The sequence below is a fragment of the Rhinopithecus roxellana genome, chromosome 6 (assembly GCF_007565055.1).
Source record: "Rhinopithecus roxellana isolate Shanxi Qingling chromosome 6, ASM756505v1, whole genome shotgun sequence".
NCBI classification, from domain to species: Eukaryota; Metazoa; Chordata; class Mammalia; order Primates; family Cercopithecidae; genus Rhinopithecus; species Rhinopithecus roxellana.
Window position 1 is genome coordinate 124,373,438 of NC_044554.1, and position 26,974 is coordinate 124,400,411.

General features: G+C 38.3%; 1 protein-coding gene across 7 annotated transcripts in view; it reads left to right on the forward strand.

The window, feature by feature from the left end:
* The window catches only part of CASD1 (CAS1 domain containing 1), an 89,472-nt gene that overhangs the window by 36,471 nt on the left and 26,027 nt on the right, over window positions 1–26,974 (forward strand). For 4 of the 7 annotated variants that reach the window (XM_010389520.2, XM_030932634.1, XM_030932636.1 and 1 more), the window contains 7 exons: window positions 479–635; window positions 2,024–2,103; window positions 4,760–4,861; window positions 6,857–6,997; window positions 7,889–7,966; window positions 10,036–10,128; window positions 11,048–12,551. In XM_010389520.2, the coding sequence (XP_010387822.2) occupies window positions 479–635; window positions 2,024–2,103; window positions 4,760–4,861; window positions 6,857–6,997; window positions 7,889–7,966; window positions 10,036–10,128; window positions 11,048–11,314 (918 nt within the window). In that variant the 3' untranslated portion in view covers window positions 11,315–12,551. Of the gene's footprint in view, window positions 1–478; window positions 636–2,023; window positions 2,104–4,759; window positions 4,862–6,856; window positions 6,998–7,888; window positions 7,967–10,035; window positions 10,129–11,047; window positions 12,552–26,974 lie in introns of those variants that run through there. The other 3 variants (XR_004058003.1, XR_004058004.1, XM_030932635.1) reach the window with 1 other exon arrangement.

Sequence of the window (26,974 nt, forward strand, 5' to 3'; positions counted from 1 at the left end):
ATCTGAAATGACTGTTACGAAAGTCTCAAAGACACTTTTAAATTTGAGTTTTGAGTAATACTATTTTGTATGTATGACAGCTCTTAATTTGATCCCAAATGGGGTAAATCAACATTAAACTAGATGAAATGGACAATGCTTTCTTAAGATAATATAATCTATGCTTCTAAACTATAGCCCTCAGAAGGACTGCTTTTTTCTCCTTTCGCAAAATAGCACTTATAGCCAGAGTACAGCCTAGGTTGGTGCTTTGCTGGGATTTAGTTAATGTGATCATGTATGCATATTTTATATTCAACTCTTTACAGTGATTGTAGAAAAAATGTAATTTAAGGGATTAGTAATATGTACTTGTACAGTCATTACTGAGTCTTAGCCATTTATACTCTGTCAGAGAAAATCTGCCTTTGCTGTTTGTGTATACCTAGAATGAAAACCATTACTTAGAATGAAACTATTTTCTTCTCCTTTTCAATAGGTTTTATTTCGTCTCAATTTCCTGGTAGTGGTGTTATGTATAGTAATGGATCGACCTTATCAATTCTATTACTTTGTCCCCTTGGTCACTGTATGGTTCATGGTCATATATGTTACTTTAGCACTATGGCCACAAATAATCCAAAAGAAAGCAAACGGTAAATATACTTTCTTACTAATGTTAGTAAATATATTTTTTCAAAGTGTGAAATTTCTTTTTAGTTGCTAAAGGATATTATTTTTATTAAGTGATTTAGACAGTTTAAATTTATATGTAGTTTTGACATTCTGAAATTCTGTTCATAAACGATATTTCTAAAATGATACAGCTAAGTAGTTAAGGTAATATAACAATGGAGAATAATAGTTTACATTATGTGTGTTTTTTCTTTTTTAAATTTAAATTCTTCAAAACCATTTTACATATTAACTAATGCTACAGTGTCTTATACAGAGGCAGAGTGGAGAGAGCTGAAAGAGAGAAGGGAAAGCCAAATAAGCCTCCGTGCCCCTATGTCTTGCTTCAATCTTGGCAGCTTTACTTTGATTTCTTATGTATATATTGAGATTTTTGAGTAAATATTTCTTTGCAAAATGCTTCTTATGTCAAACACAATTAAAAGCACTAATATAATTTATTTTCTAGACAAGCGTTAAAGCAGTTATTATCAACCTGTTTTACATATAAGGAACCTAAATACCCAAAAGCTTGTTATTTTCAAATTTCACATGGTTAGTTACTAATAATGTTCAAAGTGAGGCCACAGTCATTTATCTTAATGCTTTTTTCACCCTCAAGATCATATAATTAAAATAAAATCTTCCTTTTTTGGAAAAGTAATTTTTTATTTTAAAAAATGTATTTAACTTGACTCAACCAAATATTATATGTCAAAAATATTTTTCTATTGGCTTCCAGTATAATATCAAATAATTTTTCAGGAATGAGTTGAGGTCTAGCCTCTATTAAAGTCCTATAGTGTCTTTGGACAGCCTTTGTCATTTAATTTCTCTATACAAACCCAGCATATTAATCGAATAAACTATCAATATGTATAAACTTTGAACACATAATTTTAAATATGCATATGTTACAATACATTTTATATTTAAACTCTAATCCATTAGGGAGTTTAAGCTTTCTCCTTGGAACTTTAATGTTTAAGCAATATCACCTAAGTCATATTCAACAAGAGTGTTTGTTAGAATTATATTGAACATCTTGTTCCAGATGTTGCTGTAACTTTGAATAATGAATAAGCATAATTGAATCTAGGAGGCATTTTGAAATATATTTCTAATGGATGAACAGCAGGTGTACAGGGTATCAGTTATACTTTATAGCCTCATTCCTAGCAAGAATCCTTTGTTTTTCTTTTTGTCCTACTTGTAATTTATACCAGCTAGGTATATTTTGTGTATTCTTGTAAGCATTCTTATATTCTTTTAAGAATTATTCAGCATGTACATATATCAAATAGAGAGTATTTAATATGTTGTGTAATACAAATTTATTTTTTAGTAAATTAAATATTTTCTCTCTTAGGAAACTGTTTCTGGCATTTTGGCTTACTGTTGAAACTAGGCTTTTTGCTGTTATTCATATGTTTTTTGGCATATTCTCAGGTTTGTACAATCCTTTCAGTTTATATTTTTTAATATTTCATTTTAAAGTTCAAATCTATTAAAGCATGTGAGAAGAGTCAGAGCTTTTTTTTAGCTTCATTTTTTAATGACTGTAATAAAAGTGTCACTCTGTAGTTGACTACTCAGTGTAGTTCTTTTGAGATATATATACTTCGTTACCACTGTTTTTGTTGTAAGAGCAATTTAAAGCTCTTCCTCTGGCAGTTGTTCAAGATCCATTTTACTTGACTTTGATCAATCAAACATTTATTGAATGCTTCTTGTAAGACACTAGTCTAAGCGGAGATCAAAATTTTCTTGACAGAATTTGCAGCTAGTTTGTATATTATTCATTGCATCAAAGTATTACTTGATTTTTCCATAACTACATACAGTAAAATTTTAGCAGTTAGTAAAACCAACTTAGGACCAAAGGGGTTTACGTATATATAGTATGTTTAATTAAATAAAACTTTTTGTCATTTTTTTTAGCTCTAACCTTGTATTTTTCTATTCTGATGATTGAGATATTCTGTTATTTTAACAGGATGGCAATCTGCTGCCTGCTGGTTAAATCCATCAGGCAGATGTATTATTTGGGCAGCATGATATTTATAACAACACATTTTAATTTGAATGCCTATAGTTGTGTCATATTCTGCAGTGTACTCACATCGCCAACACTCTGTTTTGTACCTGGCTGTGTCAGGTGGAAGGAAGTGCCCTATAGGCATTTTGTGTGTATGTATAATCCTATGCTGTTTGGGTTTTTTTTTTTTCTTTTTGTAGACTTTTATATTTGTTTTTATACTTAGAGGTCTTTAAAGCACTGTTATTTCTGCCTGACACTCAAGCTTTTTTATAGAAGATAAATAAGGAAACAACTGACAAATGTATAAAGAAATAGCCGGGTTACGGCAACAACTTCTTGACAGTCATTCATTAAAATTCCCAACACTCTGTGGTTACTGCTGAGGGAAAGAAAGAAAAGCTGACTAGAGATTCAATATAGGGATTAAGAATGTTTCCCTAGCTTTGAGTCAGTGTTGACCACTGGACAAGAACAAAAAGCCCACTGTCTTTCACAAAACAGTGCTTAATAAATACTTGTTTATTGATCACATAATAAGAAATTAATTAGAGATACAATTTTAAATTGTGTATACATCATATATATCATAGGTATGTTACATGTGTATGATCCGTAAGATCATATATTTTATCTAAGAGGTATGTACTTAGTGTATATCTATATTCATGTTGTATATATACACACACACACGTATATATGATCTATAAGCACTTCAGACTTCAGATTGCCACTCTTGGTAAAAATCATCCTTGGCCGGGCGCGGTGGCTCACGCCTGTAATCCCAGCACTTTGGGAAGCTGAGACGGGTGGATCATGAGGTCAGGAGGTCAAGACCATCCTGGCTAACATGGTGAAAACCTGTCTCTACTAAAATACAAAAAAAATTAGCCAGGTGTGGTGGCGGGCGCCTGTAGTCCCAGCTACTCGGGAGGCTGAGGCAGGAGAATGGCGTGAACCCGGGAGGCGGAGCTTGCAGTGAGCCGAGATCGTGCCACGGCACTCCAGCCTGGGCGACAGAGCGAGACTCCGTCTCAAAAAAAAAAAAATCCTAAATTTTCTGAGACATAGATTTTGATATAATCTATTTTTAATATGCTATGTGCATTTTAAATTCTGTGGTTAAATGGAGATGGTTGCATTTTATTAAAATAATATTATAAAGTTCTTCTGACCTAAAGACTCAACATTACCTAAAATACAATATTATTTTCATCTTTTTTCTTTGTTTTTTAATAGCCTCTTTAAAAATCACGATGTTACACTTTTTATGCCGTAGCATTAGGTCTAATAATGGAGCTTTCCTTGATAGAGAGTTCATTGTGATTCTTTATTCTGAAAATTGAGGGTTTTGTTCTCTTCTTTGAAAGACTTCGTTAATGTTCAGGAATGTACCCAAGACTTCTGCCCCTTCATTCCCTGATTTTCCAACCTGTCAGATTCATAAGAGGGTATTATTCACTAACTTTACGAGAGTAAAACTGTAAACTTTGTTTTAAAGGCTGGTAATGGCATTTGAGTATGGTTGATTGAGTAAGGTGACTAATTCAGTGGACTCTTTTAACTCAAATAGTTACTTATAGATTATTGAGGACATTTGGAGAATGATAACTATATTTTAACTTTAACAGTTGTTATTTGGGATATTGATACCATATTGGCTGAAATATTTTGTATTTTTCTGTTTGATTAGTAAATACTATCATTTTGTTTGTGAGATTAAAAACCTTATATAGAATGATTTTCTAATTACCAGGTTTTCTGATTTGGGGGCTCAAGAAAATTTTACACTCTCAGTAGCCTTTCATGTGAAATGAAAATAAGTTTACCAAGTTTTAAGTCATCTTTTTTGGTCATTGAAAGATAAATTTATTTTCAAATTTTAAAAATTTCATTTGAAATACATTTCAAATGAAGTGATATTTTCAAATGAAGTAAAACAGAATTTTAACATTGTGAATTACTCTTATGTAATCCAGACTTTGGAAAACTATAATTTATAATAGAATTGCAAAGCAAATATTGACTTGTACCATCTTAATTTATTTTCTGGATTCCTTTTCTCAGGGTGCATTTGAGAAGATCTTTTCTCTTTGGCCATTGTCCAAGTGTTTTGAACTGAAAGGGAATGTGTATGAATGGTGGTTCAGATGGAGGTTAGACCGTTATGTATGTATTTACTTTGTGATATTTTGTCATTTCAAATCATACTGTTGGAAAATGATGTGGAAATTTTTGATCTATCTATACTTAGTTTCAGAATAAAGATAGATGTTGATTTAGTAAATCAAAGCAGTCCACTACCCCTTGCACTCGTTTCTTTAGAGCAGTGAAAGAGTATGCATGTGTATATATATCTGCTGGGAAATATTATTTTAAAATGTTATCTATAATGTGGTCTTTGTCTGACTTATAATTTTGATTTTTAGGTGACCTGTTGTATATATGCTTCAGCCATTCAAAACAATATTTATTGAGTTTCAATATGTGCCCTAGATGGTGATGCCATGAAGTACACATTAGAGAAAGAAAGAAGACATCCCAGGAGGCTTCTAAGCTTTAAGAATCTAGTTTAGGCCGGGCGCGGTGGCTCAAGCCTGTAATCCCAGCACTTTGGGAGGCCAAGGCGGGCGGATCACGAGGTCAGGAGATTGAGACCATCCTGGCTAACACGGTGAAACCCTGTCTCTACTAAAAAATACAAAAAAACTAGCCAGGCGAGGTGGCGGGCACCTGTAGTCCCAGCTACTCGAGAGGCTGAGGCAGGAGAATGGTGTAAACCCGGGAGGCGGAGCTTGCAGTGAGCTGAGATCCGGCCACTGCACTCCAGCCTGGGCGACAGAGCGAGACTCCGTCTCAAAAAAAAAAGAATCTAGTTTAAAACCCAAGATTACTATTATAAGAGGATACTAAACTATGCAATATAGATTTTGTGGTAGAAGTGTGCAAAGAAGAAAGAGCGGTGTCTTGTATTAGTCTATGAACTTGATCTTGAAGAAGGGTTAAGGTTTAATTGGCCAAGAAAATGTACATCTAGCACAGCATTTGGAAAACGGATACTAAATAACTATTAATTATTTAATTCTTTCCTTTTTTCCTTTCATTTTTGACTCATCTCTTTTTTCCAACAAATGTTTTCTTAGTGCTTATTCTTTGCCTTTCCTAGTTTCCAACACCTATGCACTTTTCCAGTGTACTACGTTGCATTTCAAAACCACATCTGAATAAAATCTTTGCTAAAGTCTCTACATCAAATAATTTTTAAATTTACTCAATGTTCTCATTAGAGCAGTGTATTATGATATGACTGTCCCAGTCTATTTAGGCTGCTGTAATAGAGTACCATAGATTGCGTGGTTTATAAACAACAAAAATTTATTTCTTACAGTTTTGGAAGCTGGGAAGTGTAAAATCACACCAGCAGATTTGGTCTGGTGAGGGCCCACTTGCTATTTGATAGACACTCGACTTCTCACTCTGTCCTCACATGCTGCAAGGGGCAAGGGTGCTCTCTGGGGTCTTTTTTTTTTTTTTAAAGGGCATGAATCCCATTCATGAAGGCTCTGACCTAATGACCAACCAAAGGCTTTACCTCCAAACATGATTCAACTTACGATTTTGAGTGGAAGGAAATGTTCAGTCTGTTGCGATGATAGTTCACATTAAGTCTTTGTTTAAAAAGAGAAAGCTCGTGTACTTTCTGTTCTACCATATTTTTTTCACTTTTTTGAGCATATGCTTTTTTTCGAAATTATGACCTGGTGGTGTTATTCTTTGTTTTATTTGACTGAAAGGACTGATATAAAATGTTTCATCTTTGTTGGGTGCGTTTAAATTTTATCATACGTCTGTAGGAGAGTTTCTTATTATTTTTACATTGTCTTTATTACTTCACTTACCACTGAGGCGGCTCAGAATGAACCAGCGTTATCTCATATTGTTCCAAGAGATGCTTGCTTGTCTATTGCTGATGGTTTCTAACAATCATCGACTTTATTTCATTTCTTGAAGTTTCACTCTTGAAGTTGAAGTCCTTCATAGACACTTCAAACTTTAAGCTTTTAACCTACCTACTTTTATTCATATATTCCTTACTAACCAAATAGTTTTCCTGTTTTTTGAAAACTAACTGTTTAAAACAGATTTTCTGTCTTTACTTTTCAGGTAGTTTTCCATGGAATGCTGTTTGCTTTCATTTATCTGGCTTTGCAGAAGCGTCAAATACTTTCTGAAGGAAAGGGTGAACCTCTTTTTTCAAACAAAATTTCAAATTTTCTATTGTTTATTTCAGTAGTTTCTTTCTTGGTAAGTTTTGAAAACTTTCCAAAATCCTAAATGGTATGGAATATTAATGTTAAGATACGAAAATATAATCAGTTATTTTTAATAATAAATCTTTTATTGTTTTCTCCTTGTTTTTCTTTTTAATATTTAGAAATTTTAATACTTCTCTTCCAGTAATTGATAGGATAGCTAGACAAATTTAGTAAAGCTATAGAATATCTTAAGGACATGATCAATTTGACCTGATGTTAGAATAGTTAGGTGAGCAATAACAGCAGAATACACATTTATCTCAAATGCATGCAAAATGTTTGCGTATTTAAAAAAAAAAAAACATATTTTTATCTATACAAATACTTTCAATAGTTTTTAAAAATTGTTTATTTTTAATTATGAATACATATTAGTTCATATTTATGGGGCACATGTGATATTTTGATATAAGCATGCAATGCATAATGATCAAATCAAGGTAATGTTAAATGCTTGAGGCGATGTATATCTCCTTATTTTTCTAACTGCACTTAAATTCTAAAGAGACTGTATATAAGTTAAAAATGAATAAATGAGAGCTCAATTAAATGGGAATTTTTACAGTTACAGTAAATTTGGGAGAAAATATAATGTAAGGTGTTTCATATGGAGAGCCATCACTGCCTTTTGATCACTATTTCCAGAAAAGCACAGACTTGTGCACCTCCCTCTGTGCTTTCTTATGTTTGGACAGTTGAACATAACAAAACAGGTGATGAGCAAACTTGTAAGCAGTTTTTACTGATAGTTGTTATATAGCATAATGAAGTATAATGTTATAAATGAAGAAAACTGTTAAAAAAAAAAAAAAAACACTGTGAGGCTTATGCCTCTTCCAGACTTGTTTTTGTGAACTTTTCCATACATTTTTTGTTTTAGACCTATTCCATCTGGGCTAGCAGTTGTAAAAACAAAGCAGAATGCAATGAACTCCATCCATCTGTTTCTGTGGTGCAGGTACTTATCTTGATTTAGATAAATTTTTACATCTTAATTCTTGATAAGAAAATGGTTTTTAGAGGCAGAGAGATTTGAGATTGAACTCCAGAAAATGTAGAGAAGTTACTTCATCTTTCTAAGCCCTTCTTTCTCTGTGGTAGTAGGGGTATTAAAATCTCTTTCAAAGGGTTCTTGTATTTAATATGTGAAAATGATGTAGCTCGGTATTTTTCACTTAATCTGCCCTTAGAAAACGTTAATTCCCGGCCACGCATGGTGGCTCACGCCTGTAATCCCAGCACTTTGGGAGGCTAAGGCTGGTGGATCACCTGAGGTTAGGAGTTTGAGACCAGCCTGGACAACATGGTGAAACCCTGTCTCTACTAAAAATACAAAAATTAGCCAGGCATGGTGGTGGGTGTCTGTAATCCCAGCTACTTGAAAGGCTGAGGCAGGAGAATCACTTGAACCCAGGAGGCGGAGGTTGCAGTGATCCAAGATTGCATCATTGCACTCCAACCTGGGCGACGATCAAGATTCCGTCTCAAACAAACAAACAAAAAAACCCAAGAAGTTAATACTACATGCTAGATATTATGCCAAGGGCTGCAGTGGTTACCAAATCAGACATAGTTCCTACTCTCTTGGAGCCTACATTCTTTTTAGTGTTGTACATCTTACACAATACTTTTATTATAATAAACTCATTAAATGGTTTTATGTTTAAAACCTTTGTTTAGGTCTTACCTTCATGATTTTCACTGTTTTGTATATCACCTGTACTATTAATTATTTACAATGTTTAAATGACTCACAACCTGTGCTATAATTAGTACCTTATGTATGTTTTCTCATTTAATGTTCACATCAACCTTTCAAAGTAAAGCTTATCTCTGTTTGTGTGAATTAAGAAAAAGACCCACAAGATTAAGTGCCTTGCCACAAGTCCCAGAACTAACACAAGCAAAAGACGAGATTTAAACTTGAGTCTTTTTGATGCTATTGCCCATGAGAATCGCTCAATTATACCTGAGTGGTTCACTTTGGTTCCTTTTTCCCATATTATCTCCTCCTCCTTCACCTTTTATGCATCCTAGAGACTTCTTAGATCCTTTGACAAAATACCCAAGATGATCAACATTGAATATGAGTTTTTCCCTGAAGTGTGAACAGATTTGTCAATCCTTTTATAAGAGAAAGTTTCTGGAAAGTAGTAGTGAAAGTGGAGATTCTTTTTTTCTTTACAGTTTCTTGCTTTTTTATAAGGAGGGTGGATTCTAAGGAAAGGATTCTTTGCTTGGTAAGCTGGTTATTGGATGTGAGACAATTATTAACAGGGCACATGTGTAGTTATGTAACAAACCTGCATGTTGTGCACATGTATCCTAGAACTTAAAGTATAATAAAAAATAAGAAGAAGAAGAAAAGAAAATGCAAGATTGTTCCACCGAAAATGAAAGATTGTTCCACCCGGTACAGAAGGATAGGGGAGAGGAGTAAAGGCCAGGATCCCAAAAGCTGGAGATTCTTTCGGGAGAGAAAAGATCCAGAGAGGAAAATATCGTACATGTGAATATAGTTCAAGACATCATTTGCGAGGCCATGCAGAGCAAACATGAAGACATGTTAAAAGCCATGCCATTTTCCATACTATCATGGCTGTCAGCCAAAGGAGAATTTTGAAGGGAGTCAAGAGAGGGAGTGACTGTCAACCAAGCAGATACTTTATGAGAGCAGCAAAATTATATTATTTTGTAAAGTGTTGCTACATAAATATGATAGCAACTTTTTCTACACAAAGGGCCCTAGAAAAATTTGTAAGTTTTTCAGTATACATAAAATTGTTCAGTCATGTACTACTAAAAATGTTCATTGGTATGCAGCATACAGACCATGTGTTGAGAAATCCAGTTTGGGTAGGCTCTAGAACAAAAGTAGCTTTCTAATACTTTTAGAATATAAAAAGACCATTGTATATGTGTCAAGTTCACAAACAAAGAATAAGGTTATCATTTAAAAGAAAGCTTTATACAAAATAATTTTCAATAAAGAGATTATTAATATTTGCCTTTGTGCTTTTTCTTTAGATTTTAGCCTTCATCCTAATAAGGAACATCCCTGGATATGCCCGTTCAGTTTACAGTTCATTTTTTGCTTGGTTTGGAAAAATTTCATTAGAGGTTGGTACATTAATATTTTGCTTATCTTACACAGCCAGGTGTTACATGTTTGTGTATGTACATGTGTATGTGTGTAAATATCACACATATATATGTGAGTATGAAAATCAGACATACTTTTTTCTAAACCAAAGCTATTATGGAATTGCAGGGAAAAGACTTAGAACTTTCAACAATACTGAAGTATTTTTTAATGTTTTTAAGCCTTATTTTTAAATTACTAGATATAGATTACTTGCAAAATATTATTTACGTTGTCTTGAGCTTTCAAGCACAACCAAGATGCTGAGATCAAGAGAGAAAAATATTAGACCAAGTATATAAATGAAATCAAGCTGAGGGGATTTTGATTTTTTGTTCATCTCCATAATTAAATATATTACTGGAATTCAGTTTATTGATGCACACCATAATAAAATTTATCCTTATTATGATTGGAAATTGTGGGAGAAAGTATAAACTCATTACATTTTGTGTAAGATACATTATATGAAATTATTTACAAAATCAGTTTGAACAGTAGGTTTTGAAATGTATTCTGAGTAGTTCAAGCCTTATTATTTGAAATAGAATGTTTTAAAACAATTTATATTGTAATCATAACATATATTTTAGAGTTTTTAGAGTATAAGATTTATTAAATTGTCTCTTAAAATAGGGAAAATAAATTCCTCTTTGAGTTCTTGAATAATTGTTCTATTATTTTCTTTGGTCTCATTTATAAGAGAGATTGTATTAGCAGTTGGAGTTCTAAGGAGTAGACTGCAGTGGACTTTTCAGGGCCAATAGTGAGACAGAATAAAATGGTTTTAGGAAAGCCTTCTAATGTTACTATGCGATCAAATGTTTAAATTAGGAAAAACTATAATTTATTCCTGGACCCTCTATAAATATCTGACTTAAATATTTTTTCTCCTAGCTGTTTATTTGCCAGTATCACATATGGCTGGCAGCGGACACAAGGGGTATCTTGGTACTGATACCTGGAAACCCTATGCTCAACATCATTGTCAGCACTTTCATATTTGTTTGTGTGGCACATGAAATTTCTCAGATCACTAATGATCTTGCACAGATTATTATTCCTAAAGATAACTCATCTCTCTTGAAAAGGTTGGCATGTATAGCTGCATTTTTTTGTGGACTCCTCATCTTATCATCCATTCAAGATAAATCAAAACATTAGGTTCCACAAATTCTAAAAAACCTAAACTCTTCAGGCTTACTTTGTGTGTCTCTAGAAGAGAAAAGCATCTATCTGGAGATATAAATGTATATGTAAATATAAACGTTTGTGGCAAGAGGACAGTTCTGTGATATCTGTTGAACATGTGTGGTTGTATATATTAGAAATGTACATATCCAATGTGAAATACTAAACAAACAAACAAACAAAAAACCGGAATGCGTTGTATAGAATTGCATGTGAAGTCTTTTCTACTGAATCTATATTTCCATTTGTAAATGATTTTAAGTTAACACATGAAGGCAGGGGAATGATTACCTTTCCAGTAAAAAGTATAGATAATTTAATTAACTTAGTGACACCACCGAGTGTTTTGATATAACTAAATTTGTGGTAATAAGACTGTCTACACCTATATTCATTGTGGAACTTCCTATTTCATTGGAAACTTTCTTACTCAAGAATGACGGCAGTATTGTTTTCTTATATGTGCAATGAAGTGGAATGATAAACAGTATGCCTTTAATTTATATGTGTTCTTGTTCTGATGTTATGTTTTCTGAAATGATTTTTCTTCCTAACTGTGGTTTTCAGGTATGCAAGCCGAAATCTTTGTACACTTTGTCTCACAGAATAGTTCTGAGGCTCCAGTACAGGGTTTTGTCATTGTTGATGTTACTGTTGCTTCTTTTTATAAAAAGCCAAAATTTTTTTTCCAATCCAAACGTTCACCTGTTTCCTTTCCTCAAGCTATACCAGTGTAATACCAGTTACCCTGTGGATCCATTTGTTATCCCCACTAATTAATTTTCATATATTATTTCCAATATTTGGAAAACTATAGCCATTTGGTATTTCCTATTATCCACCTCCTATTTTAAATATTTATCAGTCTAAACTTGTACAGTGTAGTAAACATGCAAGTAGTTATGATTGGGCCGTATTACCATAAGTAGAATTTTAAGTAAACTGGTGAATTTGGTCAATAAATGTTTTTGCTCCCCGCCCCCGCCACAGGCTGTTAGAGGTATACATTTATTTATCTGTTGTACAGATTTGATTATGATTTTAATGTTTGAAAGATTGCACTTGTTTGCTTTTACTATGTGTGGGGTAAAATATATTTTCTGTTCACAGTATATGAAAATATGGAGTAATTTAAACAGTAAATAAACATTCTGTGGATGCTTATTTTTGTATTGGCAAAGCATCAATTAAACTCTATGTGTTCTTTTTCAAAAATGCTGGATCCATTAATGATTGGTTCAAATATCTAATTTATTTCCTCAACTTAAATTTGCTTTTTAAATTGCTTAGTATGTAGGGGTAGATTACCAAATGGTAGTTGAATAAGGAATCATTTAGTTATCAGAGCTTCAGAGGGTCATCTGCTTTCCACCAAGGAAGTTTAAGCATTATGGTTCATTAGTGATTTTGCTTGAAGATTTTAAAAATGTAATTATTATTTATTTAGCACTGGATTTATGTGCTACTGATATACCTCCATTAATTGAGGAATATTTCTTGGACAGAAATGTGTGTTCTTTCCTTTTCTCCCTTCTTTTGCCCTTACTTAATCTTTTGACATTTCCCAATAGACAATTGTAATGATTCATTGCTCTGCCTCCTAGACTGCAGCCTTATAAGTAGAGAATAGTATAGTTATAAATCAAAAACTTCCAAGTACTGTGATCACATTATTCTTGTTCATGTAGCTTGCCAATGAGTACAGTGCATTTTAATTTAGCTTGTAAGTTTTATCACCTGAAAAAGGTTCTTCTTGATGAAACAATTGAAAAAGAAAGATGACCAGTCTCCCTGTGTATTTTTGGAAGCACTTACGTCTTCAGCAGTGATGCCTAAGTGAATATATGCTTTTCTCTCCTATTTGAACTCAAAACTAAAACTTACCTGGTGAGCCCTGTTTCTTCATCACATGTTCTTATTTAATATAAAGCACTATTTTTGCATATAATTATATATATAATAATTTGTATAATTTAAATATAATGTATTTGTAGTTAAAAATATATTTTATATTTGATTTTCTTAATTAGTCTTAAAAGGTTACTGTGGAAGTTGCTACAATGATAGCACCTGCATATATGGTAAATGTCTTAATATTTTATTTTCTGCATCGACTCAGGTACTGACCAGTTGCATTACTCAGTCATACCATTCTTCAGAATAAGATTTTCAACGGGATGTTTAGATATGCTAAAGTTGAGATAAAACCACAGAGATTCTCTAAATTCAGATTTTCTATAATAGAAATCACAGTCAGAAATCTACCATCTGGCTTTAAAAGGTAGTTGCTTGACTGAATTCCATGTCAAATCGTTCCTCCTTTCCTTTGCCAAAACTTCCCATTTTTGTGCATAGCCAATAGAAGCATTAAAAATTCAGCCCACGTAAATTAATAATGTTTTACAAGGATGTGGAACCCAAGTTCATTCATTATTCTATTCTCGAATGACTTTATACTAAAACCTTAAAAAGAGAATGCATCCTAGATATAGTCATTGATATCATAAACTGGATGTGTTCCGTGGCTTACAGTGCAGACAATTCAGTGTTTTGCGTGATGAATTGGATATACCACATGGGAGTCTGCTGTATGACAGGAGATTAGGTAGTATTGTACTTAGAGATTTTTGGAAGAGTTGAAAGAAATTCCATTCTTCACATCATTCAAGAGAGAAATTACCTTTTTAGCTTAATAGTGGAGACTGAAATAAAGATTGCCAGTTTTGGTTGGCAGTTCAATCCATCTTACCACTTTGAATATTTCTCTGCAAAGACATTCAAAAATGATTGTGTACATTTATGACTTAATTTGTTCATTCTTAGAATAATTGTGATTTGGGGAAACTTATTTGGCAAGGTGAATTCTGACTCATTTTCTTATACTAAAAATGGTTTCCAGAAAAGGAAGTGGTGGTCCAAACTATGTTCCCAAAATTGTGGTGTTTGATGACTGATTTCCAGAGTAGATTTCTGATTTTATTTAATTAATTAATTTTTGAGACAGAGTCTTACTCTGTCACCCAGGCTGGAGTGCAGTGGCACGATCTTGGCTCACTGCAACCTCCACCTCCTGGGTTCAGGCAATTCTCCTGCCTCAGCCTCCTGAGTAGCTGGGATTACAGGTGCCTGCCACCATACCTGGCTAATTTTTGTATTTTTAGTAGAAATGGGGTTTCACCATGTTGGTCAAGCTGGTCTCGAATTCCTGGCCTCAAGTGATCCACCCTCCTCAGCCTCCCAAAGTGCTGGGATTACAGGCATGAGCCACTATACCTGGCCTGATTTTCTGATTTTAGGTCTTACAAAAGTTTAATGGCACTATTTGTTCTGCCTTTCCATATTAATAGTCATAGTAGCTATTTAACTGCCATTCAGTATGGTACCAGAACCTAAATATAACAATATTGGAATACCCAAATTCTGTATATATGTCTATATATATGTATGTGTGTGTATATATATGTATATATATGGAATAATTTCTTTAAAAATTATGCAATATTTATGTTCAAAAGTAACCATTATGAATAATTTGGGGGGAATATGAAATTGAATAAAATACTCTTTGTTTTTCAAGGACTTGGTAAAATTGTCCCGAACATCTGACATTTTACATCTTAGTAAAAAAGTATTAAAATTGTTTTGCTTTTGTTTTGTTTTGAGAGGGAGTCTCGCTGTTACACAGGCTGGAGTGCAGTGGCGTGATCTCGGCTCACTGCGTCCTTTGCCTCCCAGGTTCAAGCAATTCTCCTGCCTCAGCTTCCCGAGGAGCTGCGATTACAGGTGTGCACCCCCACGCCTGGCTAATTTTTATATTTTTAGTAGAGACGGGATTTCACCATGTTGGCCAGGCTGGTCTTGAATTCCTGACCTCAGGTGATCCACCTTCCTTGGTCTCCCAAAGTGCTAGGATATAGGCGTGAGCCACTGCACCCAGCCAAACATTTATTAAAATTATTATTTCAAATTCAAAGTAAAACTAAGAAAAATGTCATAATTAAATGTATTTCCCTTTATTTTCAAATTAAATATCTTCAATGTTATACATGCCTATGTTGTATTAAAAGCTTATACTATCATTCAGTAAAAATAAAGCTTGATTCTATATCTAGCAGTTTTGTTGGTTTGTTTGATTGTTTTAATTCTTAGGCTTTGTCTTTCTCTTTTCTATCCATCCTTAGTACTTGATTTTTGACTGTAGCTCTTTCATAAGTAGGCTAGTATTTGTTTTGTTTTGTTTTGTTTTGTTTTTAACAAGTCACAGGGTCAAAGTCCTGCTGATAGACGGAATGAATATGCCTTCCTTCATGAGACTAGACTAGACAGGTTTTTGAAGATAACTAGTACTGGGAGTGGCATGATGTGTTTTTCTTAGGTTATTCAGGAGAAAATAGTGGCAGTTACTTCTGGTGTTGAGAGAAAACTGGAACTAAGAATTCAGCACTTTCTTTCCTTGACCCCTTCCGTTTCATCCCCACCTCTAGACCCTGTCATTGGGAGAGACAAAGTGGTGGAAAAACATTTAGTAGAAGTCTGAGGAGTCCAGTACTTTCAAAGTACGTAATGCATAAGGCTCATGGAACTGGAGCCCTTTCTCAGAGACTGTAAGATTTAAAATGGGAACTATAAAGAAGTAATACCTGGGCCAGAATATCCAGGAAAAGTTTTAGAGTAATGGGAGAAGTGGGACTTGTAAAGTTGTATATTTGGATATATTATTAAGTTACGCTAATATCAGTGTGGAATGGATGCAAGAATATGTAGATTAATGGATAGAATCAGAAGCATAAAAACATTTTATCAGAAGATACTAGAATAAGGTAATGGTTTGATTTCACATTACTGGAGAAAGGTAGAAAGATTCTTTAAATAGCCCCAGGACTATTGCTTAATTGGGGAGTGAGAGCAATGAATTCCCATTCTCGCTCTGTATACCAAAAGAAGTATAAAATGATTAATAGGTTTAAAGACATGTAAAATAAACAGTAGAAAATGTAGGTGAACATCTCATTCTTAGATGAGAAATGACCTGTTAAGGCTAAAAGGTAAAATCAGAATTGCTACATCTATTACATGAAAATTTAAAATTTCAGTATGCCAGAAAACATTAATAGAAAAAATACAGTGGGAACATTTTAGAACATTAATATTTGATAAAAATTTAATATCCTGGTTCGTGACCAGCCTGGCCAATATGGCAAAACCCCATCTCTACTAAAAATACAAAAAAATTAGCCAGGTGTGGTGGTGGGTGCCTGCAATTCCAGCTACTTGGGAGGCTGAGGCAGGAGAATCGTTTGAACCCAGGAGGCAGAGGTTGCAGTGAGCCAAGATCACGCTATTGCACTCCAGCCTGGGCAACAAGAGCGAAACTCCGCCTCAGAAAAAAAAAATTAAAATCCTGGGTGTATAGAGAGCTCTTACAGTTTAGAAACACCAAGCTGTTTTCCAAATTTCACTTGGTTCCTATTTCTATACAGAAGGTCACTTCATTCAAATACCTCAATGTACATTACATAAATAATTTAACTTGGAAGAACATCAGGAAACCACAGTACTCAAAGTTAGGCTTCCTATGGATGCTTTTTGGGAATTAATGGGTGGGGAAAGATTCTTTAATGGCCACTATATTTAGTTACGCCTTGCTTAAACATATTCCAGACTAAAATTAGTTAAGACTAGGTTATTGAACAGAACATTGGAACCTAAATGGCCCGTCTCTCTCTGTAAGAGCACAGATTCAATTTTTTTTTTTTTTTTTTTCCTAAAGAGAACCTTGGTCAAACTCTAGAGTATTCCCTCAGAAACTGCTGATTATTAAACTCAAGTTTGCCTAAAAGATGTCACTCCTACACCAGCTCAATGTCTCATTAACACTGTTTTTCTTAGAACCCTAGGGTGGCTGAACTCCAGTAATGAGCCCGCAGCTAGCTAATATCTATCTTCTGTGGGTTTGACTATGGTTAACAGTATTTATAAAGGAATATTAGGGATTTGCTTTTTATCACTTCCTCAGATACTTTAGAATGTACCTGAGAATTAAGTCTGGCAAGCACCTAGCAAAGACCACCTGGACAGTAACTTCCTGACTTATCCCTAGTATTTCTCTTGAGTTTGAAGCCATTGGTTAGCATTGCAGGACATTCTATAGACAATTCTATGAAACTCATCATTGTGTCAACTGTAGGAATGTTGATTACATTACACAATGGGCCCTTTTTGTGGAGTCTGAAGTTATTTCATTCTGACCTTACTGTAATATTTGCACCTCTTCTAGACAGCTCATTTTTTCCTGTCTTAGGTACAATGTGAGTTGACTTTTTCTGTTTGCTGATAAGAAGCTAGAGCTAAATTTGTTCTCCATCCCAGAAAACAGGGCACTTTGATATTATTTATATTAGTCTCATTCTTGATCTCTTTTTCCTTCTTACCTACTTCAGATGTTATTTGGCTGTATTTTACCTAGCCGTATAAGCCATCTTACATTCTTTTTTGAAATGAGGCAGTCTGGTAGTCCTAAGTGTTTCTTCAGACCACACCAGTCAGGATGATCAAGAGTCAGAGTATATACAAATAGTAGTATTAATATTTCTGCATTACTGGTTATGTTTGAAAATCCTAGCCTTCCAAGTCATTTATCTCCGCATTAGGGTCCCTGAGTTGCTCATGAAATGTCCCTATAATAAATGTTCACCATTCTCTGCAATTCTCCTTATGAAAATAAGGCCGAAAGTTCTTATCCTATTCACCTCGTGTTTCTTTTCAGCCAATACTGTTTCCTTTTTTTTTCTTTGAGATTACCAAAAATTCCAGTGGTAGCTATGCCATTTCCTTCTCTAACTGCCAATTGCTTCCTCTTTTGAGATTGCTGCTCTGAGGACCAGATGTCAGGCTGCAAACTCAAGATGTTGGTACACACTTGCCCTTATGACATAGCAGTAACCTCTTCTATGGATGCTTCTTACCGCCATGTCATCATGTTGCAGCCTGGGAGTGTTTTCATTTTAGACCAGATGGTCTCCAACTGGGATGTAGTCTCAGCTGACCCCTTTTTCTTTTATGCCAGAGAATGCTGGAGGATTCAGGAAAATTCCTGTATTTTACAGCTTAGTTTTCCTGGCCCTTCAGAAAAATACGAGATGCTGAAACAACCTGATATGATGGTGCCTAGAAGGAGTAAGGTCTTCCTTATGCCCAACCCTATCTTAAATACAAAGGCCTTTGTAGAAACAGCAATATCACCTTTAGGGGGGATCTGCTCTATGAATCTCCGATGATGTATGACAAAGTGAGCAGTGACCAAATTGCTAGAGAAATGAGTAGCAAGAAGGAACATGGAACTTGAAGATGTTGAGTGGACCATGTAAGAAAAGAGGTTATACTACCTCCCTCATTACCCCCTTTTCCAAATATCCTAAATGGGGGCAATATTAAAGATGTGTCTTCCATGCAAGGCTCAGAAAAGGCCTCTGTGAAGATAATAGTTAAACTCTGGAAAACTCTTACACATAGATAAGGAATTTGAGGAAAAACAATTTTTTGGTGGTTTGGCCAGTTAGAGAATGAAGCCATAACTAATTACTTGCAGTTTTCAATTTTTTTTCTTAAAATTCCTGCTTATTTTTTTATCCTTATGCAACTTAAGGGCTTGTCTTTTTCTTGGTAATTTAGAAGTATTCCTTGTATAATAAGGAAGACAACTCTGTCTAATTTTGCACACACTTTCCAGTTTGCCACTTGTCTTCTGTTTTGACTGTTATTTCTTACATTTTTTGTTTTAACAACTCCATACATTTTTCAGTAATAGCACAGCCCTTTTTTATTTAGCACCCCCATCCCTACCCCCCTGCTAAAAGCTGGCTACCATTTTTATCACTTGGTATTGATTTGCTTTAATGCGACCCCCAGAGCAAATGCCAAAGAAAAGGCAAGTAGGCAAGGCAAAAAACTTTATTTACAAACCAATGTGAGGGAGGGGCGAGGTTCACCGGTCTCCGGCGGTGGAGGCCGATGAAGTCGCTCCGGCGTTCTCGGGCGAAGTTCCTGGGTCCCGCGTACGAGGAGGGGCCGAGGAAGTTCGCTCTGGCGTTCTCGGACGAGGTTCCTGGGTCCCGCGTACGAGGAGGGGCCGAGGAAGTTCGCTCCGGTGTTCTCGGACGAGGTTCCTGGGTCCCGCACACGAGGAGGGGCCGAGGAAGTTCGCACCGCGCGCCCGCCGGGAGCAGATTTTATGTCCTGGGCCCGGGAGCAGGAGGGCAGTGGGCAGGACACAGGCGGGTTGGGGGTGGGGCGGTAGGCATGGCTAGGCGGGTTCCGGTTCCTCTCTGTCGGAGGTCGGGTTGTGCCTGCGCAGTTGACCCGCGTCTTTCCCGGGACACGGGAAAGTTGACGGTGAAGAACCCAGAACTGCACCATCTTGCCTCCGTTTGTCCAAACAGTCCAACCTTTTATTGATAATAGTGATAAGGGACGCTGTAGTCTCTCTGGCTACTTCCTGCTGTTAAGGGACGTCGTTAAGGTTGGGGTCTATGGTTGGCATTTGGACGTACGGATGAAGAAGCATCTGGTTGAAGGTGACGCACGTGATCTCTTGAACTTTGGCTCGGAGAAATTTGATTAAAACAGGAGCGAGACATAAGACAAAACAGAGGATTAGTATGGGAATTGGGAATGGGAGCATCTGCTGTATTACGGGCAGCAGTCATACCGGTGGTCCGGGGGTGAAGGGGGTATTGTAGGTTTTTAGTTCTGCTTTAATCCTGTTTAGGGTTTGGATGTTAGTGTCCACTAGGCCTGACTCATTTACGTAATAGCAGCATTCTTCTCCTAAGAAGAGACATGTTCCTCCTTTTTTGGCAGTAAGTAAATCTAATGCTCGCCTATTTTGTGCTGCTACCTGGGCCACTGAGGTAATTTGACACTACAGAGAGGCCAGGCTTTCAGCTGAAGCCTCTATGGCCTCTCGGATTTGAGCTGCTAGAGATGGGGTAGACTGTACCGAGTGGGCAAGTGCCCCAGTTCCAAGCCCTGACACCACTAAGGAGGCGGCCAGGGAGACTCCGATGACTAGGGGAAGGAAGACAGCCCGTTTTTGGAGATCATTAGGAGGAGGGTTAAATTGTATGACAAGTTCAGCTACTTCTGCTTTGCTATATAAGGTTAAACTAGGTACTAGGGACAGTGGGACACAAAGGGATTGACCAATGGATGTGTGATTAAGGACCTTGAAGAGGGTTTTGTTGCACCAGAAATAACCTCCGATGGGAGCCGTCTGGGTCTTAGTGGGTGGCTGGGTATAGTTACACCAGGAGGTGTTTGGGGTAGAGTAGCAGAAAGGAAGGATTGGACTTTCTGGGCTTTGGTATAGTGGGACTTGGAGTAAGAACGGTTTTTGGGAGGTGCCTGTGGAGTTAGTTGTAGCCCTGAAAGCAGTAGGTAAGGGGACTGCCACTAAGGGGGCTCTTTCAAGGGCCGCACAGAGGAAACAGTGGGAGAGATTTATTAGGTCGGCTGCCCATGTTAGGTTTAACCCTTGACGGACTAGTTTTAACCATGAGAGGGGGTCCTTATTGGAGGAGTGTAATTGATCTTGTAAGGCCTGTTCTTGTGCTTGTATGGCTAAGGTTAAATTCTGTAGGGCTTATATGTTTTGAGGAAGGGATTTTTACTGGACAAGTGTTCTTTTTATCAGGAGAGTAGCCATGGGATATGAACTAAGGATTGTGTAGCCTGTGTAGAGTCCACCTTTGACTCCGTCTGCCCATCGGGGGTCCCATGGGTCTTTGATATTTAATTGGTATTGAAGGGGGGTTCGTTGATTTGCAATGGTGAAGAGAGCCGTGGGTTTTGTCTGTCTCAAGGTTGCATAATGGATCTTACAATAAATATAAGGGCATCCTAGGTTCTTTTGTTTCCAGTAAGTCTTACAATTGTAATGTGTCTGATCATGCAGGACGCAGAGAGCCTTAGCTCCAGCCGCACTGCAACACGATAGGGTGAAATTTATAATAAGAGGGGGTTGGCAGCCTGAAGGGGGGCAGTCAGCAGTGCCTTGTAGCTGTGAGTGCTGTTTATTTTTGTGTGACCAAGTTTCAACTATAGAGAATCTCCATATGAAAGTTGGGTTAGTAATAGAGATTGAAATGCAAGAAAAAGATAGTAATATAAGTATGAAATAGTACTTCATCTTCAGTGTAATCACAGGGTACACCTTGTCACTGAAGATGTTCTATAAAGGTAAGTGGGAGAACCACTGTGATGGGCTATTATCTGGAGGCAAGTAGGGATCTGGGGTAAGATATTGGAATTCTGTTATGTTTATATAGAGTATGGCGAGAAATCGGGATAAGCGCAAGGGGTCAGGGAACATGTGGTGGTTGGGAGAGTTTGGTGAATTTGAGACAGGTGGGGTAAGTCTAGTAGATGTCCACTGATTGTCTTCTGTGGGGGCCTTTTTTAATTGTGATATATGGACCCAGTGCGTGTGTCCTAGAAGTTTGGCTGCTGTGTATGTGGATAGGAGGACAGTATAGGGGCCTTTCCACCTAGGCTGAAGATCTTTGGCTTGGATATCTTTTAAGTATACTTGGTCTCCTGGGCTGAGAGAGAGATGTGGGCTATAGGTGTCTGTTGGAGAGGGGTGTGCTAGTTCTGCATGTTGTCTCAGGAGTTGTCTCAAGAGGGTGAGGTATGGGAGATAAGTTGCCAGTGGGGAGGAAAGGGTGGGCAACTGCTGGAGGGTGAGGGGCCGGCCGTAAACTAATTCAAACGGACTGAGGCCTGTTGGACTCCGTGGGGCTGCTCGCAGCCGGGTTAGGGCCAGGGGAAGGAGAGTTACCCACGATTGTCGAGTCTCGAGGGAGAGTTTGGTGAGTTGCTGCTTAATGAGCCCGTTGGCCTTCTCTACTTTACCAGAAGACTGAGGTCTATAAGGGATGTGGAGTTTCCAGGTGATGTGTAGGAGGGCTGCCACCTGTTGGACTACCTTGGAGATGAATGCTGGGCCGTTGTCAGACTGAAGAGTGAGCGGGAGGGCAAACCTAGGAATAATGTGTTCAGTGAGTATGGAGGCAACTATATTGGCGGTTTCTCCTGTAGTAGGATAGGCTTCTATCCATCCTGAAAAAGTATCAACGAGGGTTAAGAGATATTTGAATTTTTTATGCCTTGGCATGTGGGTAAAGTCAATTTGCCAATCTTCGCCTGGTTGGTGCCCTCTGAGTTGATGGCTCGGATGGGAGTTGCGCAATGCGCCTTGAGGGTTTGACTTGAGACATGTGGAACACTGTCGGTTGATTATAATTAGGTGTTTCATGAGTGTGGGGCAGTGAATGAGGGGGCTTAGGAGGTTATATAAAGCTTTGGGTCCTATGTGTAGGGAATTATGTATGTCTTTTAGAATGGTGTGGAGTTGAGTTTCAGGAATAACTAATTTATTATTGAGGTAAATCCAATTGTCTGTGGCTAGTTTGGCTGTTGAATCTTGTAATAGTTTGGTCTTTTCCTCTTGGGTATAAGTAGGGGTATATTGAGGAGAGAGAAAACAAATAGAGGGAAGCGCGGGAGTGGAGAATCCGGCTGCCGACTTGGCAGTGGTGTCGGCAAAGTTATTGCCAGCCGCCACCGAGTTAGATGGAGTCTGATGACCTTTACAGTGTATGATGGCTGCTCTGGAAGGCGCTGATAAAGCGTCTAGCAGTTTGAGTATCTGTTTTTTGTTGACTATAGGGGTACCACTGGTGGTTAGGAACCCTCTCTCTTTCCAGATGACAGAGTGGGTGTGTGCAATCAAGAAGGCATACTTGGAGTCTGTGTATATGTTTACCGTTTTTCCTCTGGATAGGAGGAGAGCCCTAGTTAGTGCAATAAGTTCTGCCTGCTGTGATGTTGTTCCTTGTGGTAAAGGCTTAGCTTCTAGGACAGCAGAAGATGTAACTACCGCGTATCCTGCCTGTCTGTTTCCTAGAGAATTTATAAAAGAACTGCCATCTACAAATAGGGTTAACTGTGAGCCTTCCAATGGCTGGTCATGTAAATGTAAGTGACTAGGTGGTTGGGCCTCTAAAAGTTCTGGACAGGAGTGTTCAGTACTAGGTTGCTTGAGAGGGTCAGGAAGTAGGGTTGCTGGATTCAGAGAGGAACAGACTCCTAGGGCAATGGTGGAGTCTTCTATGAATAAGAGGTGAAAGAGTTGGAGTCTGGACGGGGTTAGATGGCTAATACTTCTGTGGGCAATAAGATCTTGAAGGCAGTGAGTAGAGAAGACTGTTAGGTTACCACCCCTAATGAGTTTCTTTGCTTCTTGGGTTAGACAGGCTGCTGCTGCTAGGGCCCGAAGACAGGGCTGCCACCCTTGTACGGTGTGGTCTAATTGTTTAGATAGATATGCCACGGGGCAGTAGGTGGCACCTATAGATTGGGCTAAAAGACCCACTGCAACTTTTTGTCTTTCATCTGTGAAAAGCTGGAAGGGGCGTTGGAAGTCTGGGAGTGAGAGAGTAGGATGTGAGAGAAGGCAGTTTTTCAGGTGAGTGAAATGTTTATAGATTAACTTTGGGTTAGACAAAGGTTCTTGGGGAGTCTCCTTGACAGCTGCATATAGAGGCTTAGCCAAGATTCCGAAATTAGGAATCCAGTGTCTGAAAAATCCTACTAGGCCTAGGAAGGATTGAATTTCCTTAGTGTCTTGAGGAGGAGAAAGATTTTGTATTAGAGTTAAGCGGTCTGTAGTAAGTGAGCGTATCATAGGAGTGATCTCAATACCTAAATATATGACACATTGTTGTGCGAGTTGAGCTTTGTGTTTGGATATTTGGTAACCTTTGGATCCTAGATGATTAAGGAGGATCGCAGTGTCTAAAAGAGAGTCCTGTCCCGTGGGACTACAGAGTAAAAGGTCATCTACATATTGGGGAATTTTACTATTGGTAAGAGGACAGGAGGCTAAGTCTTTTGCTAGGGCCTGCCCAAAGAAATGGGGGCTGTCTCGGAACCCTTGGGGAAGCACTGTCCATGTCAGTTGGGTGGAGGTATGGGTGTCTGGGTCTTCCCATGTAAAAGCAAAAAGAAACTGACAATCTGGGTGCAGGGGAATAGTGAAAAATGCATCTTTTAGATCCAGTACAGTAAAGTGTGTTGTATTAGGTGGAATGAGAGAAAGAAGGGTATAGGGGTTGGGAATTACCGGATGGGTGGGACAAACAGCTTCGTTGATAAGACGAAGATCCTGCACTAACCAAGAAGTTCCATCTGCCTTCTTTACAGGTAGGATTGGGGTGTTACAGGGAGAATGAATGGGGATGAGGATGTGTTGGCTGAGTAACCTAGTAATGATTGGTTTTAGTCCTCGTAAGTGCTGTGGAGAGAGAGAGAACTGTGGGCGGGTTGGAAACTGAGATGGTTTCTTAAGTTTTATAAGTATTGGTGGATGATGGTCTGCCACGACAGGAGTGGAGGTGTCCCCCACTTGGGGGTCGATAGGAATGGGGAAATCGGGGAAAGGGTTAGTAGGATTGTTGGAGTCATTTGAGTTAGTCAATACTAGAAGCAGATGGCGGGTAGGGTGGGGGGCGCTAGTAGGGATGGAGATACAGGGTTTTAGTTGACTTAAAACATCTCGGCCCAGTAGGGGAGTGGGGCATGAGGGGATAATGAGGAACGAGTGTGCAAAATAGTTGTTGGCCAGGCAGCAATTAAGGGGTGGGGTTTTTTGAGGGCTGGACAGGGGAGCCATAGACTCCTACAACAGAAATATTGGAGGGAAGGCTAGGCCCTTCGAAAGACGGCAAAACAGAGTAGGTAGCCCTGCTGTCGATTAAAAAATTAATTGTCTTACCCGCTACCAGGAGAGTTACCTGCGTCTCGGCGAGGGTGATGGGGGTCCCCGAGTCCCAGCACCTTCAGTCGTCATCCAGATATAAGAGCTGGAAGGAGCTCCCAGGGTCCTGAGAAGGGACATCACGTTGAGGCACCATGCCCGTTTTCAGGGTGGGGCAGTCAGACTTCCAGTGCCCTTCTTCATGGCATGCTAGAGAAGGAGTTGTTGGCAGACGAGGGTTAGGACACTTTTTAGCCCAGTGTCCAGCTACTCCGCACTTGTAGCACAGGCCGCACTGGCTCAGACGGTTGGGGACTCTGGGGACATCTATTAGCCCAATGCCCTGGGTTACCGCATTTATAGCAAGCCCCTTTTATTGTCTTTGAGCCTCCGGGGGTTTTGCTCTCCAGTTTTGGGTTACGGCTAGGCTGCAAAGCAGCAACTAAGGCTTGAGTCTGGAGCTGTACCTTCTGCTTTAGGCGGGCCTGTCGTTGGGCCTCAGCCATTTCCTCCCTTGAATTATAGACCTTGAAGGCCGACTTGACTAGGTCTTGAATAGGAATTTGAGGTCCATCCTCTGCCTTTTGGAGTTTTTTCCGAATATCCGAGGCCGATTGTGAAATAAAATATGATGCTAGAATAGTGGCCCCAGCTGGGGAAGCTGGGTCTAACCGAGTGTATTGAATTAAAGCCTCAGTTAGCCTGTTTAAAAATGTGGCCGGGTTCTCATCTGGACCTTGAATAATTTCTTTTAGTTTATTAAAATTTACTACCTTATTTGAGGCTGCCTGCATACCAGCCAGAAGACATTGAGTCATCATATCTCATCTTCGGCGGCTTGGCTGGCCTACTTGATAGTTCCAGTCTGGGTCTATAGAGGGGACTGCTTGTTCCCCTAGTGGGAACGCAGGGTCTGTTAAGTGTAATTGGTTGGCATGCTGCCTGGCGGCCACTAGGATGCGCTCTTGCTCCTCAGGGTTTAGAGTAGAGGTAAGAATAACCTGGAGATCATGCCAGGTTAAATCGTAGGCCTGGCAAAGATATCTAAATTCTTTGGTATAAATTGTAGGGTTGGCAGAAAAATCTCCTAAGCGTTTTTCAATCTTTGAAAGATCTGCTAGTGAGAAGGGAACATGAACTCGACGCCCTCTGCTCCGGCCACCTCATGCAAGGGTGCCAAGACCACAGGGGGGTTGGAAAGGGTGGGAGTAGGAGCGGGGGCAGTTAGGCAATCTTTAGAGCGGGTGTGGGCAGAGATAGGCGAACTAAGATGACCAGGTGGAAGTGCTGAGGGGTCGGAGGGAAGTGTAGCCTCAACAATGGTGGGAGGGGCTGAGGAGGGAGGCGGAACAACTGCCAGAGCGGGAGGGGAGGTGGAGCCGAAAGAGGAGGTGGGGCTGAAGTGGGAAGGGGAGGTGGAGTATATGGTGGGAGTGGAAGGGAGAGAGGGGACGTAAGGTCTTCGGGCAACTCAGACAGGAAAGATGACTCCTCTTTTTCAGACCCTGTTGGGCCTGCGTCCCTAGCCGACATGACTTGAGCCAAGGAACACCGGCCACACAGGTCCGGACGAGAACGCAAGGCCCGAAATCCTTGTATATAATTAATTTCAGACCACTTGCTTAAGCGTTGACAAAAACTACTGAGGTCGGTCAAAATGTTATGGTCTAGGGTGCCCGCAGGCGGCCATTGAGACTGATTGTCTAATTTATATTGTGGCCACGCCACAGTGGAGAGGAACACCAGTCGCTTTTGCCTGAGATCTTGTTCTAATTGCAAAGTTTTGAGGTTTTTTAGAAGACACCCTAAAGGGGAGT